Here is a 20,472-nt window from a genome sequence, read left to right on the forward strand (position 1 = left end):
ACAGTTCACCATGGAATACCAAGCCAGATGAGAAAGAATGATCTCCTATCTACAAAAATGACAGGACTTGCATCAAGAGTTCAATAGGTACAAGGTCATCCTAGTTCCCAAGTTAAAAAATTCCAAGCAGACGCTCTAGCCAAACTAGCTACAATAATTGATGATGACCTCGCCAGAAGCATACCAATCGAGTTCTTGTCCGAGCCCAGCATCAGCCAGCCCGACCAAAAGGAGACCCTCCTGATAAATCAATCACCAAGCTGGATGGACCCAATCATACGTTACTTATGGCAGAGTGAGCTACTCGATTATAAGCTTGAAGCCTGTAAAATTAAACACAGATCAGCTTGGTACATGATCTTGGGAGATGTTTTGTATAAAAGGAGCTTTTTGTTGCCATACCCTTGTGACCTAACAAGGCCAAATATGTCCTAAAAGAAATTCATAAAGGCATCTGCAACAATCATTCAAGCGAAAGAGCCCTACTTCACAAGGTGATTCAACAGGGGTACTATTAACTGACCATCCATGAAGACGCAAAGTAATACACAAGGAGATGCAACAAGTACCAATGTTTCACCGCAATACCACGATAATTTTATGGGCAGTTGACTCTGATGAGTGGCCCCAGACTCCGAGTTTTCCCTCAACCTCATCCTCCAAAAATCTCACATTCCGTGGAATTTGAGACCTTGGGTCTTGCGGATTCTTTCCCTTCTTAAGGGTTGTTTGGTGTCCTTTTCCCATATCTTTAGGGAGGGGAACGGGCCTACGAATGCCATGACCCATATGAGCAGCGAGACCTAAGAGGCCTCCTTCCACGTGCATCCAAACTCCCTCCCTTAACGTCTGCGGGGGCAGCTCGTGCTGGACAGGACTGGGCCGGGGACCTTGAGATCTTTTCGTGTTTAAAGCATGTGCTCCTCATTCCCGCCCGGTTTTTTTCTTTTTGTGGTGGGCCCATCTCGGGCGGTATGCGGAGTCTTTCACCGCGTCTCGTTTTTTTTGGTTTTTTTCCTATTCATTTTGTAGAGCATATGATAGGAGAGGTCTGGATTTTTTTGTGGTTGCCCTCCTGAATCAGGTTAGTTGTATATTTGTGGATTGCTCGTCAATGGTATTTTTTTCTTCAAAAAAAAAAGAAGTTGCCCCTGACCCTTTACGCAGTGGGGGGTCAACATCATAAGACCTCCGCTAATCGGCAAGGAACAGTCTAAATTCGCCATCGTTGTTGTTGACTACTTTACCAAGTGGGCCGAGGCCGAACCCTTAGCTAAAATTAATGAGCAGCAGACTACCAACTTTATCTAGAAGAACATCGTTTGCAGGTACTTAGCAGCTCATATAGGGTGGAACATGATTGACCGAATTTGATTGATAACACACACACACACACACACACACACACACACACACATATATATATATATATATATATATATATATATATATATATATATATAATGCTTGCGTATGAATTGTACAAAATCTCAGCCAAAGGATTTCATCATCTCTAGAATGAGTTGAAATTTGAAACCACCACCAACTTAATGGTCGATGGGTGAATAACCACAGTTCTTATTTTCACCTTCCAACAGAGCACCGGGCACCATCATTCTCAGATGGTGGGGCCATTGCTGGATCAGGACTAATCATTGCGGAACAGCATGCAATTTCTATAAAAAGAAAAATAGACATGTAAAGCAAGAAGCATTTGATTCAACTAATGTTAATCACTTGGCTTGAATATTCAAGATTCAACCCCCAGCTTAACAGCCAACGAAAAACTTACCAGAGACGGATTTCTAAACACATGGCTGACTGGCGACAGATCCCAATCATAGTTCTAAAACTCAGTGGCTCAAAGCTCGCTAGAGTCGACTCAATGAGATTTTGAGCCCAGTCAATGGGAACTCGCTCCCGAAAATGTGACTATGCTCAGACTCAGCAACGCCACTCGAGTCAGCTTGACAATTCAGCCAACCCACTGTGACTCGGACCAAATCTCTAGCCCAATCAACTATGTTTTTGTTTAAAAAATCGAAAATGCCACTGCTTTGAATTTCTGACCTTCTCCAGTGGAAGAGAAGCCAGCAACCCATCTGCCATGAACAGTAGATATGCTAGATTAGCAATTTTCATTTATATTCACAAAACACTTATTGCCACTATATACTTCTAATTTAATTATTAAAATACTGAGTCAAGTCCAGCATAAATTAATTTAGAAGTGCGCTAGGATTCCCAAAATACAGTTATCAATAAAAGAATCATTCGTCAAAAATAAATAAATAAATAATAAACTTTGGTAGAAGATTACGGTATGATTATTACTAAATAGTCTCAAAAAATAACATGGTAAAAACAAAGTAGAAAAAGATAACCATCCTGCCCTGGGTCAGTATCGCCCCCAAGCTACCACTCAGTGGAGATCACGGGCACTCCATAGAAAGAGCATGTCACCCAGTAGAGGAAATGCATAAAAATTATAGCATATCATCACAAAATCCAAATCACAAATGAATCATATTCTCTCCGGACTATAAAAAAGGCAGATTAAATACATTAAGAAACTTTGAGCTTTGACACCACCATAATATTTTAGGGACATTACAAGTTAAATAACTTCTTTTAATATTCCAAAAAAAAATAAAAATAATAAAAGTGTAGTGAAGAAATAGATGATTAACCATCTCCAAATAGACCATTCACATGATGCAAACATTTGGAAGTACCATCCCCTGTTTCCACAGTCAAAACCCTCTCCCTTCCCACTAGCCATGCAAAAGCTGCTACTCTTGGCGGAACTCCATAAGACCAAACATAATTTGTATTGATGATCCCATCTGATCCACTACAACTGCACCAAATTATAGGAAGACTGCAAGTGTCCCAAGTGTGCCTCTTTCTATTTTAACAGGTCGTGTTACAGGAGTGCCTCTTTAAACAGGTCCTGCGCTCCAAACCATGATAGAAGCTTTCATACCTGCAAATTCCTAAGCTACATACATCCATGGCTCTGCTCATCCACAAAGACATAGTTTGCTAATGTACTGGACATCTGGGGCCCATGGTCTGGTGATCTGAACCATTGGTCTAATGCCCCATTGATGGTCTGTAACAAGATGTTTCCGAGAGAAAATACAGCAACGATCTACATTCAAAGGGAAAAAGACTAAATACAAAGGCTAGGTAGGATCTTCTCATCTACGGGCATCACCAATCATGGGGCAATCAGATCAACAGATTGGACCAGCAACCCATGAACACAATGTACAGAGTCGTGCCCATCAGAAAAGTATAAGGTCGCTGGTGAGAAGAACCCATGGGCCTGGTTGTTTGCTAATAAGCAAGAAAAGCATGACTCAGTCCCAGACCTCTGCTAAAGCAAGTCTCAAGTATTAATTTGAAATACCAGATTCTGTGCATGTACCTGAGCTCTCCAATAATGGTGGTGACGGAGCCAGAGGATGACAAAGATGGTGGCATTGCCACATAAGAGGAACTATCCCTGATGAGAGTTATCAGCTTCCCCTAACTCAGTTCTCACATTCCATATGAGTTCCTTTTCTTTTCAATCGGTGATGACGACTACGACAATGATAGCCACAATGGTGATTGAGCCCTTCCCGTACTCAAGGGTTGAAGAAGCTTATCGGCTTTTGATGGCATCACTGTGGACATTGCCAATAACTTTCATGCACAAACTCATATCATTAGCAGGTGGAAGACAAAGTTCCTATCTCAAGCTGGAAGATTGACTCTCATTAAGCATGCTCTGGGATCTATCCCCATTCATACCATGTCAGCTATGCATGTGTCAGGGAAAGTAATTGGTAGATTGGAAAGCCTCTTTGCTAGTTTTTTCTAGGGTTGGTCAGATGGCAAAAGCAAACTGCATTGGATTGCTTGGGACAGAATTGCTAGGCCTATTAAGGAAGGTGGCCTAGGGATAAGACGTCTTAAAGAAATTATGGGTGCTCTCAGGATGAAGATGGCGTGGGAGGTGATGTAGGGGCAGAATGTCAGCCCCTGGGCTTCCCTTATGCGGGTCAAGCATCTTAGGGACCTGAGGGGGGAACTCCCCGGCCAGAGTTTCAGCGTCAGCTTCCCCTTTGTGGGCTAAAATCAGGCAGCATTTTCAGTTCATTCTAAACAGTGCCCAATGGAAGGTGGGCCATGGGGACATAAACTTGTTGGAGGACAATTGGACCAGATTAGGTCCCATTCTGCAGCTACTTTCCGTCCAAATTCCTGTTTAGTTGAGGGGACTAAAGCTTAGAGACTTTTTGGGTGCGGCAGGTCCCCTCCCTCCGTCGTCAGCTCTCAATTTCCTCCCGAATCAGGCCCTTGCTCGCATCTTTAATGGTGGGTTTGCGATCTCAGAAGATGGTGAGGATAAACGATTCTAGCCGTTTGATCCGTCAGGCAGATTCACTTTAAAATCGGCATGGAAGGTGAGCCGAGCTTCCTCTTCGGCCATCAGTTGGAAAAAGTGGCCATGGCACAAGGAAATTCCCCCAAAAATTTTGATATTCTGCTGGAGGCTGCTGCATGGGGCAATTGCGGTGGATGAACGGGTTCAGTCCAGAGGTATTTCGCTGGCGTCCATCTGCACCTGCTGCTCAGGTGACGTTCAACGTGATTTGCAAAATGCCGAGTTTATAGAACATCTGTTCCTTTATGGACAACACGCAACTGCGTTTTGGGCCCATTTTGGCTGTTGTTGCAACATTCCCATCATGCCAAATCAGACTGTGGAAGGGAGAATGCGGCAGTGGCGCCTGCCAAGACTGCTGATGGAGTGCCAGCACATATCAGGGACCTGCTCCCTACTCTCATTTGTTGGGTAATTTGGCGTGCTAGGAATGAAGCAAAATTTGAGGGACGTAAGATGGGGGTAGCTTCATCCATTGCCCGAATAAAATGGTGGGCTGTTTTAATTCTTCAAAAGGATACGGTTGACAGCTCAAGGGCTAGGCAGTGTAGCTAGAATTTGGGCTTTCCCCCTCCCAGAGAAAGACCGTTGAAATGCTGTATAATCAGATGGAACAAGCCGGCAGAAGGGTGGGTAAAGCTAAACGTTGATGGCTCAGCAAGAGGTAATCTAAGCTTCTCCGGAGGTGGGGGTGTCTATCGGGGAGACAATGGAAATCTGATTTTCGCTTTCTCAACGAGGTATGGGGTGTGCTCCAATAATATTGCGAAAGTGAGGGCTATGCATGACAATATTAATTTCTGTCTTTTGAGGGGTTTAAAGAATATAATCCCGTATTCCGTGGACTATGAGACCTTAGGTCATGCGGATTCTTTCCCTTCTCAAGGGTTGTTTGGTGTCCTTTTCCCATACCTTTAGGTAAGGGAACGGGCCAGTGGATGCCATGGCCCATATGGGCAGCGAGACCCAAGAGGCCTCCTTCCACGTGCATCCAAACTCCCTCCCTTGGTGTCTGCGGGGGCTGCTTGTTCTGGACAGGACTGGGTTGGGGGCCCTGAGATCATTTTGTGTTTAAAGTGTGTTTCTCGTTCCTGCTCGGTTTGTAGCTTTTTTGTGGTGGGCCCGACTCAGGCGGTCCAGGGAGTCTTTCGCTGCGTCTCTGTTTTTTTTCTTCTTTTCCTGTTGATATTGTAGAGCATATGATATGAGAGGTCCAGATTTTTTTGTGATTGCCCTCCTGAATCAGGTCAGTTGTATATCTGTGGATTGCTCGTCAATGAAATTATTTTTTTTCAAAAATAAAAATAAAAACTGGCCTTATATTTTCCAGTTAAATTTTAATTTACCACCAACTGGGGCCCTCATTTCATAGGCCGCACCCCAACAGTCCTGACACGGAACCGATGCTAAGGTTGCACATCTTCCTCTTCGTCTTCCTCTTCACTTGAATCATCTTCAACCCGGTCCCACCGTGAGTAGTCCAGGCCCGAATGACCTTTTGGTTTTGGGATTGCTTCCCATCCCTTGGGATGTAAATCAGAGTGTTCAAGGCTCTGAGCCTGTGGTACAGGGAGTTTGGAATTATTGCTTCGAGTCTCAGCTTTCTGATCTGAGATTACTGCTGCACCTACTGCTTTCTCTTGTTGAGCATCAGCTTCCATTGTTTCTTCTTCAAGCTCAACCTCCACTGATTCTTCTTCTTCAAGCTCAGCCTCCACTGATTCTTCTTCTTCAAGCTCAGCTTCCAGTGCTTCTTCTTCGAGTTCAGCTTCCAATGCTTCTTCTTCAGATTCGGGTATCAAAGTGAGTGACTTCGCAAGCGTAAAGAATGCCCAAGTTAGTTGGTCAGGAAGGTACAAAAGATGATTTACATCAAAATTTTCTTCGAAACGTCAATTCGCATGAGCAAATAAGGAATGTAAGTTTTGCTAAGCCGACGTGCACCTCTCCAATTCATGCACACCTGTACATGCGACCAGATGTTCTAACCTGGCTTGTAGGACTCCATGCAGATTTGGGCATCTATAGAAAACATGCCCTTAATTAAAAAAATAACACCTAGTCCATTCGTCAGGGGATGACATATTTATGTTGAATGTAGGCCACTGAAAGTTCTTCTGAGCCGCCCACCTGATGGGTTGATCAATCAAATCTTTTAGACAGGTCAAATAGAAAAGGTGGGCCTATCTTACACATTGATTGGATGTCGAACACAAGTGTTGATGAGCGTTTAGGTGCATGTGAGCTCTTAGCAAAATGCCAGGATTAGTTTGGGTGTTCTAAGCTTTTGGCAATGGGGGTAAAATAAGGATAAAGTTGGGGGAGAAAAGAATGATGGAAAGCCATTTCATGCTTTTTCCCATTTTCCAACCTGCCTAAATCCACGAGGGATTGGTTCCACAAAATACGAAGAAAAAAAATATACAAATAAAATCATCAATCTCTGAAATTGGCTGAAACCATGTAATAACAAGTGTTTCAGATATCAATCTGTTGGAGAGTGAAGCAAGGAAGAGGAATACGAATTGTGTCTTTAGTCGAGCTTGAAGATTGTGGTACAAATAAGAAGAAGGGTTTGTTGGGTCTAAAACCCAACTTCTTGCTGACGTGTGGCTGCAGCCACCATAGAACAGAAAAAAAAAAAAAAACCTGAAAGAGAAAGAGAACTGAATTGCTGAACTGTTTGAAAATAGGAACGATTACAATGGTGCCTTTTATAGGCTTTTCTACTTATGTGAAATGACTAAGATATCCCTGTCTAGATACTTCCTAAGGGCAGCTAAACATAAAAAAAAAATCCAGAAAAAATATCTACTGTTATCTTAACCCAACTAATACTTTAAACTTAGAAAAAATCTAACAGCACAGCTAGCTCACACGGTTCTCACACGTTATGCACAGCTGGCTCATAAGATCCTTATACAGTTTTGGATTTGAACAAATCCACCACCGTGTCCAAAACTCCCCTTCAAACCAAAACCAGCTTCATTCTAAACATTGATCTAAGTCTCCTAAATGTGTCAGTTGCCAATGCTTTGGTGAAGATGTATACCACTTATTCAGTGGTGTGACTGTAATCCAGCTTAGCCAATTTCTGCTTTACTTGATCTCTAAGAAAATGATATCTTGTGTCAATGTGCTTGCTCCTTCCATGCTGAACTAGATGTTTGGCAAGTTGCCGACTTGTTGTTGACGTATATAACAGTGGATTCCACCTGTGGATGCTTTAGCTCCTTTAGTAGATTCCTTAGCCAGATCGCCTCATATATAGTGGATGAAGCTGCTACGTACTCATCTTCACAAGTGGATAGGGCGACCATACTTCGCTTCTTTGAATTCCATGTGAATGTCGTCGACCTAAAAGAGAAAGCATAGCCTGTGGTGCTTTTTCTTTCATCTTGGTCACCACCCCAATCACTATCAGAGTATCCATACAGCATCGCCTCATCATTATACAGATAAAAGAGACCGAATTCAATAGTCCCTTTGATATACCTCAGTACCTGTTTTGCAACTAGCCAGTGTGACTCTTTTGAGGCTTCCATATACTGGCTTAGAAGCCCAACACTGTAGACTATATCTGGCCCAGTGATTGTGAGATACTTTAAGCTTTCGATTAAGCTCTTGAATAGGGTTGAGTCGATGTTTCTTCCTTCTCCATCTTTTATGAGCTTTAGGCCTGTTGTAACAGGTGTATTTACGGCTTTACAGTCGACTGTCTTAAACTTCTCAAGAAGTTCCTTTGCGTACTTCTTCTAGGATATGTAAATGTCATCGACTTGTTGCTTCACTTCAATGCCCAAGAAGAAGGACATCAATCCACCATCAGTCATTTCGAACTCTTTGATCATAGCCTACTTGAATTCTTCAAACATCGTCTGGTTGTTCCCAGTGAACAACAGATCATTAACATATAAACAAGCGATAAGCATATCACCACAGGCATTCTTCTTTGTATAGACTACATGCTCAAACGGACATTTGATGAAACCATTCTCTTGAAGATAGTCGTCGATCATTGCATTTAAAGCACGAGGAGCTTACTTCAACCCATACAGGGCTTTCTTCAGCCGATACACCTTGTGTTCCTCCCCTTACATGACAAAGCCTTCAGGCTGGTCAACGTAAACTACTTCTTCGAGTACTCCATTCAGGAATGCATATTGCACATCTAGTTGGTAGATCATCCAATTGTAATGAGCTGCAAGGGAGATAACCATTCTTACAGTGTTAAGGTGAGCAACTGGGGTGAAAACTTCTTTATAGTTTACCCCATATTTCTGTTTGTAAACTTTTGCTATGAGCCTTGCCTTATATCGTTCAATTTTACCATCGACATTCTGTTTGATTTTGTACACCCATTTGAGACCAACGGTCTTATGGCTTTTGGGGAGTGAGGGCAGCTCCCATGTTCGATTCTTCTTGATAGCATAAATCTCTTCTTCCATAGCCTTTCTCCAATATTCTTATTCACAGCCTCCTCGAATGTGAGAGGCTCGTAGTCTGCATATAGGCTGAGTAAATTCATTTCCTCAGTTACTACGTAGATGTCGTTGATGCTTCTCATTTTTATAGGAGCAAAGGGTGAAGGAGAATTGGATGAAGATGTGTTAACTGAATTCTGATTTGATGAAGTGCTTCCAGGGGAGATGGAACGTACTCCTGGACTTCTGCGATCCGAAGGGGGTGATGTGGGTGTCTGCTCCTGATTCACATGCCTCTCTTCTTCATATTCTTCGACTTCGACCTCGACCTGACTTTTTTTGGCCGAATCTTCCCAGTTCCACTTCCAGGATTCTTCCTCGCAGAACACTACATCTCTACTTACCACTACCTTATTGGTTAGTGGGTTATAGAGCTTATATGCTTTCGATTCTTCACTGTACCCGATGAAGATGTACTCTCGCCACGATCATTAAGCTTTTTTCTTCTCACTTTTGGAACTTGAGCGTATGCGACACCCCCAAAGATATTAAGGTGCACCACGCTCGACTTGTATCCACTCCATGCTTCCTGCGGTGTCTTGAATCTGACACTCTTGGTCGGACACTTATTAAGCAGATAGGAAGTACATGCAACTGCCTCTGCCCAGAAATTCTTTGACAGACTTTTCTCCTTCAGAATGGTCCTCATCATGTTGAGGATAATGCGGTTCTTCCGTTCCGCAATTTCATTTTGTTGTGGTGTGTATGCTGCAGTGTGTTGTTGTTTAATGTCATTTTCCCTACAATATTCTTGAAAAATATTTGAGGTGTACTCCTCACCTCTGTCAGATCTAAAGGTTTCGATTTTAAGACCACTTTCTTTTTCAACATATGACTTAAAATTTTTAAAAATAGTAAAAGCAGCAGACTTTTCTTTGATTACATACACCCACAATTTTCTACTGAAATCGTCAATGAAAGTAATAAATTATTTATTATCTCTAAGAGAGATTGGCGCCAAGGTCCACAGATGTCAGTGTGAACCAACTGCAACGGTTCTCTTGCTCTTCGGGATACTCCACTCGGAAAAAAGTCCCTTTGTTGTTTTTCAAGTGTGCACACCTCACACACATGTTCTAGAGCTTCAATAGTAGGCAAGTCATGCACCATACTTGATGAGGACAGAAGTTTCAGGCCACTAAATTTTAGATGGCTAAAGTGAAGATTCCACATCCAAGAATCATTCTTTGTTTTTCCATAAAAACACTTCTCAAGCATTATGATTATATGGAGAGGAAACATACGATTCTTCGCCATTTGGACTTTCACAATCAAACGTCCATGCATATCTCTTATGAAAAAATAAAAGTTCTCCATGTATATGACATACCCTTTTTCGAGGAGTTGTCCGAGACTCAGTATATTACTTTTCATGTTGGGCACATAGTACACATTGGAGATATAGTTTGGAACACCATTCTTCTGAAAGATTTTGACTTTGCCTTTACCTTTCACCAGTGTTTTTAATGAGTCTCCAAACGTTACATCACCATAAACTCCTTTTATGAGTTTCATAAAGAGTTTCTTATCACCGCACATGTGATTGCTTGCACCCGTATCGAGATATCATACATCTTGCTGATTACTGCCTTTCTCTTATGCAAGGAGAAGTGTGGAGCTTTCTTGTTCATTTCCTGATGCTTCAGCATATTTGAATCGCTCGTCTTGATTCACCGGCTTGCTCCAATAATCAGATGCATAGTAGTCAAGCTTGTTGCAATTATAGCACTGGATATTCTTTGTACTTCCCCGTCCACGCATCGATCTGCCTTTACTATTTCCTCTTCCATGAAAATTGGTATTTTCCTGCTGGTTTTAGTCATGGCTTTGTTGGTATCCGTGCCCTTTGCCTCTTGCGCGATTGCTAGCAATACGTCCATCACATTGTGAACTTCCACATCCTCCATTGTTATCATTAAGAGTCAATTTTGACTCCAAAGCTTATTCTATTGGCATGGAACTGGCATTCTTTTCCATTTGTTGCTCATGAACTTGCAACTACCCTATCAGCTCCTCAATGGAGAGCTTTTCAATATCTTTTGATTCTTCGATCACCACAACCACATGCTCAAACTTGACTGTGAGGGATCGAAGTATCTTTTTAATAATTCAGACATCTTCAATCTTCTCACCATTTCTTTTTAGATTATTGACAGTTACAACCAATAACGAAAAATAATCAGCAATATTCTCACATTCCTTCATGTGAGTCGCTTCGAACTCTGCTATAAGAGTTTGGAGCCGAACCCTTTTGACATGATCAACACCCTTAAGATGGTACTAAAGGGTCTCCCATGCTTGCTTACATGATGTTGCTTCAATGATCCGTTCAAAGGTGGAATCATCCAACCCTTGATAGATGAGGAAAAGAGCTTTCTTATCTTTCTTTCTTTGATCCTTGAGATTAGCCTTTTATTTGGCGGTGTAGGGGGCTTCTTGCTCCATTGTGGGCTCTTCGTACTCGCCGATGATGATCTCCCAGAGATCTTGAGATCCAAACAAGGCTTTCATTTGTATGCACTAGTTTTCGTAATTGTCCTTAGACAACTTGAGTATTTGAGGTTGTATTGTACTTGCCATTAAAATATTTCAATATATATACTACTAGAGTTCAAAGACCGTCCACCACTTGAGATGAAAAAAGAGGAAAAAATTGACAGATTTTACAAATCAAAAAATCTGGATAGTTTGACGATGTTCTTGCTATTAAGGCAAAAAAAACTGGACATTCTTGCTATCAAAGAAAAAAAAATATGGTAAAGGACAATTGGAGTAGGGAAGCATGAAGGATGGAAGAAAGGGAAACTAAGGACGAAAGATGGACTAGGGTTCAGCAGCGCCGCGCGTCTTCACAACCGCACTCCCTCTTCATAGCCAACATTCCTTTTCGTTTCACTGCGACATATCTCAGGCCCTCTTTCGCCCATTTTGGGGCCATATCTGACATTTTCGTCCCCACAATCCCGAATGCTTCTAGGAACAGAGGTTTCGAGTTTGTCAAGTATATCCAGAAGGAAGACTCCATAGCGGCTATGGCTAAGATGCAATGATTTTCTCTGGGAGTGTGGAGTCTCCTCTTCCAGCAAGCCCATAACAGCACAGCAGAACCACCCAATCTCCCATCCTCCCCTCCACCCACACTCTCAAACCCTCATAATCCCCACATCCAGCTCAAGACCACCCATCCCATCTACCCGGTGCAGAATACATCCCCAACTAGCCCCACCCTCCAGATTCCTCCCGCGATCTCAGCGGCTGGGAGACGACAACTAGCATCGGCCCTCATTGGGGTGGCCTCAACCCCCTCCTGCTCCATCCCATCTCACGGATGCCCTCAGACTCTCCTGTTATGGCACATCGACGGTTGAAGTAGCCAAGATCTCCTGCCAGAACTTCCTCTTCAACTTTCAATCCAGACAGGAGGCTCTATCCTTCATGGATGACTCGTCTCTTCACCTATCTATGGGCCTCAGATCTGTATACCCATGGGTGTCATCAGCAGTTTCCACCAACACTCGCATTTGGATCCGCATCCAAGGAATTCTGATTCTTATGTGGTGCAAATAGACTTCCAAGTAGATTGCTGGCTTTTTTGGACTCGTGGTGGAATGTGACCAGTTATCCCTATCCGCTACCTTCCTCATGTTTGCTCGAGTCAAGATCATCCCCAACCCTGGCCTCTCTCCCACCATCTTGGATCTTGAAGTTGATGGCTTCTCATTCCCGATCATGACCACATTCAAACTACCACAGCTGACCCCCACCATCAACTCTACAATCCCTCCCCAACAGATCGAAGATACTCCTGGCCTCCAAACCCACCCAAATAGCCACCAAACACCACCCCATCTGCCTGCAGTCTCCTTGCCTAAACAACCTAGCATGGCCAGACGAGGCCCTCTACTTGTTCGAACTTATGTCACATCTAGTCTAAACAGACCACGCTCTCTCACAGCCACCACCAACTCTTCAATCCCGCCCCAGTAGCTCGAAGCTACCCCTCGCCTCCAAACTCACCCACATAGCCATTTAACCCCACCCCTAGTGCCAGAAGATTCTTTGGCTAATCAACCTGGCAAGAACATACCAGGCCCACCACTTATTCGACCTTATGCCTCATCCACTTATCAATATGATGCCCCAGTTAGCCAAGATAGAACATGGCCTTCTAATCCTCCCAGCAACAACCTCGATTCAACACCTCGAGCCATGCCCATGCTCTCATGCCATCAGACCACCCAAGCACTCCTCGCTCTCCCATCCACCATCCCATACCAATCTAACCTACCACCCAGCCCCTCCATCACCAATCAGCGCTCAACCCCCACACTCCAAACCCACACCATTCACAACGATCCCATTGTCCCTACCCATTGCGTCCTACTCCCTAACCATCCACCCAGCCAACCATGCCCCCCAAATAGCTCACTTTCAACCCTGTCTCTCCCCTCAGCCCTCCTCATCCCCTGTTTACCCCTCAACCCAACCTGATACCCCTACCATGAGGCCGATAGCCATTCAAACTACCAGCATACCTCACCCCATCAATCCTCAGCCCAACCTAGAACCCATGAAACATCATTCCCCCTCCATTCTTAGAAATTCACGTAAGCTCCTATCGAACACCTCTCCTTTTTCTTCTCCCCAGCCCATCCACATTTCAGAGCCCATCACATGTCAAGCTCCTCACTTTCCTATAGTGCAAGCTCCTTGCCAAAAGGGCTAGATATTCACAATACCTAGTTTAACGCCCACCATATCCCCACCACCCAGCCTGCCCAACATTCTGCTGATGCTGGCTCGGCCCAACATTTGCAGATAGCTGACCAAGCTTTAGAGGCTGTTGAAAATAGTATGGACAGTACAAGGAGGTGGAGCTGACCCTACAATCAGAAATTTTTCTCCCCAGCCAGGAACTCAGATTCAGATGATGAGATCTCCTAAGAATACATCTCAGACTCCTAGCCTAAATCACCTTCTTCCCCAATCCCAACTCGCAACGCTAAAGGAGAGGTACAACTTTGGGTGGACATGAGTGGGCTCTGAAACCATCATGCCTGCACCCCTTCCCAGACTCTGGCAAACATCCACTCTACCATTCAAAAAAAGAAAAATTCGATCAAGCGTAGGTTCAGTATAACCAAAAATAGGAAGAGGGCTGCAGCTAGAGGAAAGGAACTCAATGCCTAGCATCCTCTCATGGAACGTGCGTGGGCCAGGTAATGCCCCGACCCTTCGGTACCTTAGAAGATTAGTCCGCATCCACTGCATTGCCATTCTTTTGCTGCGGGAACCTATGGTCCAGCCAAGTAAAAGGGCCCAGATTGCGGCGAAGCTAGGTTACCATCAGTCCATTTCTGAAGACGCAACAGGCGGGAAGATCTGGATTCTCTCTAGGCCCCCTTTCTCCCTGCAGCCAATTGCAGCTCACAACAAAGTATCACCCTTTGCCTGTCCATTGAAGACAACGACTAGTCCATCACCATTACAGTTGTTTACACTGCCTATAATAAAATAGAGAGAACCCATTTGTGGGACGAAATCACATCCACTTCCAATTCTCATCTGGGACCGTGGCTGGTCTGCGGCGATTTCAACACAACCATTTCTACTAATGAGAGAATTAGCAGTCGATCCCCTAATATTAGAAACATGGAGGATTTCAAGGCAGCTATAGAAGACGTTGTGCTGATAGATGCCGGATTCACTAGTTCGAGATATACCTGGTGCAATAACAGATCAGGCCAGAACCGTCGATGGGCCAAGCTCGACAGAATGCTGTTCAACTCCACCTGGCTACAAGCATTCCCTAATAGCAAAGTCGAACATTTATCTCAGGTATTCTCGGATCACTATCCTTTGCTCCTCTCTATTCAAGCCTCAATAGGTAACTATCCTAGGCCCTTTAAATTCCAGAACATGTGGATTCATCATGATAATTTTCACTCCCTTGTTCATGACTCTTGGCATCTAGATGTCTAAGCCACGCCTATGGTTAAGCTATTTCTGAAATTGAAAAGGCTAAAATGGCCTTCAAAGTTTGGAACTCCCAGATTTTTGGGAATGTTTTTCAGAATGTTAAGATGGCTGAAGACGGAGTCACCGCCACTGAAGCCCAGCTCCTCTTTCTAGAACGGACGTTGATAGGATCAACCTCAACCGTGCTCAAGCCTCTCTCAAGCAGGCCTTCCTTCAAGAAGAGATTTTCTGAAAACAAAAATCCAGAATATCTTGGCTAAAGGAGGGAGACCTGAACACCCGCTTCTTCCATGCATCAGTTCTTGAGAAGAGAAGGAGATCAACTATTCATTCCATCCAGCTTCCCTCAGGCTCCACCATCTCCTCAGACAATGAGATTGGTATAGAGGCTATCAAATTTTATGAGGATCTATTCAAATCCAGGGCCATTCACCCACCCAGCAACCTGCTCGATATATTCCTCCCCTTGTTTTTCAACACATGAATGAGGCCCTTCTGCGCCCTCCCTCTTTGGACGAAGTAAAAGGGGTCATCTTCGCCATCCGAGCCAATAACGCGCCTGGCCTGGACGGATTCACGGGCCTCTTCTTCTCCTCTTGTTGGGATACTATCCAGGGAGATGTTTATAATGCTGCAGTCGAATTCGTTTAGGGAGGCACCATTCCGAGATCATTTCGATGCTCGTCTCTTTTCCTAATTCCCAAAAAGAAAAATGCGTCCTCCTTCCCAGATTATCGCCCCATTAGCCTATGTAACTGCATTCATAAGATCCTTTCTAAAATTCTAGCAACCAGGCTGTCCAAGGTCCTCCCCTCAATCATTTTTGAAGAACAAAGTGCATTCGTCAAGTACCGATCCATTGTGGAGGGCATCTTCATAGCATCAGAAATGGCTAGCGATATCGACTGTAGAGCACATGGTGGCAATATCATCATGAAACTTAATATGGAAAAAGCCTATGACAGAATGGAATGGCCGTTCATTTGCGCCGTCCTTAAATTGGCGTTCATTTGTCCTAGGTCCAGTTGGCTAGGCAATGTTGGGAAGGATGCTAGTTCTCCATTATCATCAATGGGAAACCGCATGGTTTCTTTCCTTCTTCGAGGGGTCTCCGTCAGGGGGACCCCCTCTCATCGGCCATCTTTATCATTGCGGTGGAGGTCCTTAGCCAAGGCCTCAAATCCATCTTCCTATTGGGGAGATGCCTCCTCTACAATCTCCCAAGAAGCTGCCCCATCATTTCTCACATTCTTGTTGCCGATGATACCATTGCTTTCTTGAATGGCAGGCTCTCTTCAATCCGCCCGTTGCTAGCTTTCATCAAGTCCTATGAGAATGAGTCGGGCCAGAAATTTAACTCCTCTAAGAGCAGCTTTATTCTTCCTACGAAAGCTCCTTTCATTAGAGCCAGGCTGATTGAAAGAATGACAGGATTTCAGCGAGCTTCGTTCCCCATTACTTATCTCGGTGTTCCCTTACTCAAAGGGAGGATCAGATATTGCCACATGCTGCCCCTCATTCAAAAAATCGAACATAGGATTGCCAAATGGAAGGCTAAACTCCGCAACCAAGCTGCTAAGATGGTTCTCATTAAGCACGTCCTTGCTAGCATGTCCATGCATATCCTCTCTTCAGTCAACATCCCAATTAGAGCCATCCATCACGTCGAGAAATCCATGGCCTCTTTCTTCTGGGGATCCTCAGAAGGGTCCAATCACCATCACTGGGTCAGCTGGAAGGAGATATGCTACCCAACCTCAGAGGGGGGCCTTGGGCTCCGTCGAATGCATGAAGCCATGCAAGCTTTCCGTTATAAGATGCTTGACAACTCTTCCAGGGGAAATCTTAATGGGCCAAGCTTATTTCAGCGAAGTACTTTCGGTTGGCTTCGCCCCTCTTCCGCCCAAGCAGGAGCAGCAACTCTAGCCTTTGGAAGGACGTCAACAATAATGTGCAATTTTGCATCCTTAATTCCATATGGCTAATTGGCTCCGGGAACGTCAAATTTTGGCTCCAAAACTGGATAGGAAAGGGCCTCCTCTTACATGCAGCCACCTCTCCTCCTTAACCCCCTCTTAGAGATATGCTTGTTTCCGAATTTTGGGACCTGTCCGGCACCTGAAATCTCTCCCAGGTAGCTAATCTCCTCCCATGCCATGAAGCTATTTCAGAATGCGGTATAGTTTTCACAGACAAAGAGGACAAGCTTTGCTGGAACCTCTCTAAGGACGGTAAGTTCTCTCTTAAATCAGCATGGGCTAGTCTCCGCTCAGCTTGGCTTAAACAAAGATGGGCCAATTGAGCCTAGAACCAGTACATCCCTCCCAAGATAGCTTTTTTCTATTGGAAGGTAATGCACTTGGCAGTCCCTGTTGATGCGGCTGTCTAATGCATTGGGATCAGTGTTGCCTCCAAATGTTCCTACTACGATCTCTTCTCCCCTCCCAACGCCGACCTCTTCACCCGATCCTAACTCCGACACAATGCTCTTGGCAGCCTGTAGCTAACCAGCCCAAGTGCCATATCTCCTATGTCTCAACATCGCCCCACCTTCCATATCCCATCCCAAAATATGGCCTCAGTCCCCCCTCCCCACAACCTCCCAATGGCCCTGTGCCAATCAGCCCTCTCCCATTCCCAGGCTATTCGGCGCAACCACCCCTCATCCTTCAACAGTTCAGCTACCTCTCGCAGGTACTCTCGCAAGCTTGCCATCAATGCCCCTTTCAATCCCCAGGCCCACTCCGAAGATATCCAACACCTGTTCTCCCACTGTAAGATCGCAACTGCGGTTTGGACTCACTTTGCTACCCTCTTCCAAATGTCAACCACTCAAAACCAGTCCATCTAAACCATCATTCATCAATGGTTCGATACAGCCTCTTATTCCTCTTTGCATCGTTTTCTCATAGGATTGGCCCCTTCTATCATTGTTTGGGAAATCTGGATGGGTAGGAACGGTGCCAGATTTGAGAATACGACGTTCAAGGCGGACAACACCATTTTCAGAATCTCTAACTGGCTCATTGAGATAGGCACGCTTCTCCATGACATCGACCACTCCACCTGGCAAGACCTAGTCCTCGGAGGCTCCCGATCGATTCCTACTACCCCCTCCTCCTCCATGACCGCCTCCGTTGTTAAGTGGGTTATGCCACCTGACAATTGGATCAAGCTGAACGTTGATGGCTCTGCCAAGTGCAATCATGGGCTAGGAGGTGGGGGAGGCGTCTGTCGCGACCATCGAGGAAACATGATCTTCGCCTTCCATAACCGGTTTGGTCACGTCTCCAACATGGTGGCTGAAGCTCGTGTTATGGCAGATGGCATCCATCTGTGCAAAACATCACTACAAGAAATATGGTTTTTACCGACGAAACTTTTACCGACGAAATTATTTTTCGTAGGTAAAGATGACTTTTACCGACAAAAGAAGGTAAAGGTCATCTTTACCTATGAAAATATTCGTAGGTAAAGGGTGTTTTCACTTTTTCCTAAACTGGTCACACGAAAAGTGTACTTTTGCCTACGAAACATAATTTCGTAGGTAAAAGACATCTTTACCTATGAGAAGTTCATAGGTAAAGGGTGTTTTAAAATTTTAAAATAAATTAAAAATCGAAAAGCTTACTTTTACCAACGAAATTTAATTTCGTAGGCAAAAGCTGTCTTCACCTATGAAACTTTTTGTAGGCAAAGGGTGTTTTCAATTCAAAATAAACGAAAAGTTTATTTTTACCTACGAAATACAATTTCGTAGGTAAAAGACATCTGTACCAACGAAAATGTTCATAGGTAAAGGGTGTTTTGAATTTTTACAAAACTTAAAAATCGAAAAGATTACTTTTACCGACGAAATTTAATTCGTAGGTAAAAGCTATTTTCACCTACGAAACTTTTTGTAGGCAAAGGGTGTTTTCAATTCAAAATAAATGAAAAGTTTAGTTTCAAAAGACATCTTTACCTACAAAAATGTTCATAGGTAAAGGGTGTTTTGAATTTTTACAAAAACTTAAAAATCGAAAAGATTACTTTTACCGACGAAATTTAATTTCGTAGGTAAAAGCTATTTTCATCTACGAAACTTTTTGTAGGTAAACAGTGTTTTCAATTCAAAATAATCGAAAAGTTTAGTTTCACCTACAAAATATAATTTCGTAGGTAAAAGCTGTCTTTACTTACGAAAATGTTCGTAGATAAAGGGTGTTTTGAATTTAAACTCGAAAAGTTTACTTTTACCGACTACATATAATTTCGTAGGTAAAAGTGATCTACCAACTACATATAATTTCGCAGGTAAAAGTGATCTTTACCTATGAAGATTTTCATAGGTAAAGATGTTTTGAATTTTTCAAAAAACTAAAAACCGAAAAATTTACTTTTACCTACCAACAATTTCGTAGGCAGAAAACGTCTATAGGGCTTTTACCTACCACTATTTTCGTAGGTAAAAACATATTTGAGAGACTTTTACCTACGAAGTATTCCGTAGCTCAAAAACGTGTAGGAGACTTTTACCTACACAATGGTTCATAGGTAAACATATAATCTCTAACATAAATTTCAAATGTTGTTGCAACCTTTACCTACGACAATTTTTGTAGGTAAAAAACGTGTATCAGACCTTTACCTACGAAAATGTTCATAGGTAAAAAACGTGTATCACACTCTTACCTACGAAATTGTTCGTAGGTAAAAATATAATCCCTATGAAAATGTGTGTAGGTAAAAAACATGTATCTGACTTTTACCTACGAAAAGGTTCATAGGTGAAAATATAATATTTAACTTAATTTTCAACCGTTTAGACTTTTGCCTACGAAAAATGTTGTAGGTAAAAAACGGTTCTGAGCGTTTTACCTACGAAAACTTTCGTAGGTAAAAACTTTTTCTTTTTTTTAATTTTCCAGCTCAAAATTCCTGATATACACCTGTTACAATATAATTCAACATATCCTTCATGATATACACCTGTTATATAATATATTTAATCATATTCACATTCACATCCATCTAAACCCAAACTACGTAAATCCATCCAAACATAAACTACATTCATCAAAACATAAGCTACATCCATCCAAACACAAAAAATCTTATCCACATGACATTCATCCATGCATAAATACATATAAGTTTAACATCATAAATAAAATATAAAAAATTATTTATAGCGTTACGGAATTGAGAATAGGTTAAGGTTTAGGTTTAGGAAATCGGGTTCGGGTTCAGGATCGGGTTTAGGCTTGTGTTTTCAAGTTTAGATTTAGGTTTAGGTTAGGGAGTTGAGATTAGGATTAGGTGTAGGTTTAGGTTTAGGGATTTGAGAACACATTTGGGTTTTAGGTTTAGGTTATAGGATATAAGTTTAGGTTAAGGTTTAGCTCATAGGTTTTGGTTTAGGATAAGGTTATAGGTTTAGGTTTGGGAAATCGGGTTCGGGTTCGGGTTCGGGATCGGGTTTAGGTTTGAGTTTTCAAGTTTAGGTTTAGGTTTAAGTTAGGGACTTGAGAATACATTTAGGTTTTAGGTTATAGCTTTAGGGAATTGAGAATAGGTTAAGGTTAAGGT

The 20,472-nt window shown here is 43.1% G+C and overlaps 2 protein-coding genes across 2 annotated transcripts; one reads left to right on the top strand and one right to left on the bottom strand.

The window, feature by feature from the left end:
• Positions 1 to 5,755: 5,755 nt before the first annotated feature.
• Positions 5,756 to 10,829, bottom strand: LOC131236041 (uncharacterized). Its single transcript, XM_058233132.1, has 2 exons — positions 10,668 to 10,829; positions 5,756 to 6,249 (listed from the first exon to the last, which is right to left on the bottom strand). The coding sequence occupies exons 1-2, from the start codon at positions 10,827 to 10,829 to the stop codon at positions 5,845 to 5,847; spliced, it is 567 nt and encodes a 188-aa protein (XP_058089115.1). The 3' UTR covers positions 5,756 to 5,844.
• A 4,960-nt stretch (positions 10,830 to 15,789) lies between these two features.
• On the top strand, positions 15,790 to 16,886 carry LOC131236042 (uncharacterized). The gene is made up of 2 exons (XM_058233134.1): positions 15,790 to 16,061; positions 16,190 to 16,886. Exons 1-2 carry the CDS (start codon positions 15,790 to 15,792, stop codon positions 16,884 to 16,886), a joined length of 969 nt encoding a protein of 322 aa, XP_058089117.1.
• The last annotated feature ends 3,586 nt before the right edge of the window (positions 16,887 to 20,472 follow it).

Source organism: Magnolia sinica, unplaced genomic scaffold, assembly GCF_029962835.1.
Source record: "Magnolia sinica isolate HGM2019 unplaced genomic scaffold, MsV1 ctg129, whole genome shotgun sequence".
In the NCBI taxonomy this organism is placed as follows: Eukaryota; Viridiplantae; Streptophyta; class Magnoliopsida; order Magnoliales; family Magnoliaceae; genus Magnolia; species Magnolia sinica.

Excerpts from the sequence above, each read along its gene's own strand:
- LOC131236041 (XM_058233132.1), bottom strand. The coding sequence starts at position 10,829 with ATGGAGGATGTGGAAGTTCACAATGTGATGGACGTATTGCTAGCAATC. Across the intron at positions 6,250-10,667 it reads ATCGATGCGTGGACGGGGAA|TCACTCACTTTGATACCCGA; the intron begins GTACAAAGAATA and ends ACGCTTGCGAAG.
- LOC131236042 (XM_058233134.1), top strand. The coding sequence starts at position 15,790 with ATGGCTAGCGATATCGACTGTAGAGCACATGGTGGCAATATCATCATG. Across the intron at positions 16,062-16,189 it reads TCTTTATCATTGCGGTGGAG|GCTCTCTTCAATCCGCCCGT; the intron begins GTCCTTAGCCAA and ends CTTGAATGGCAG.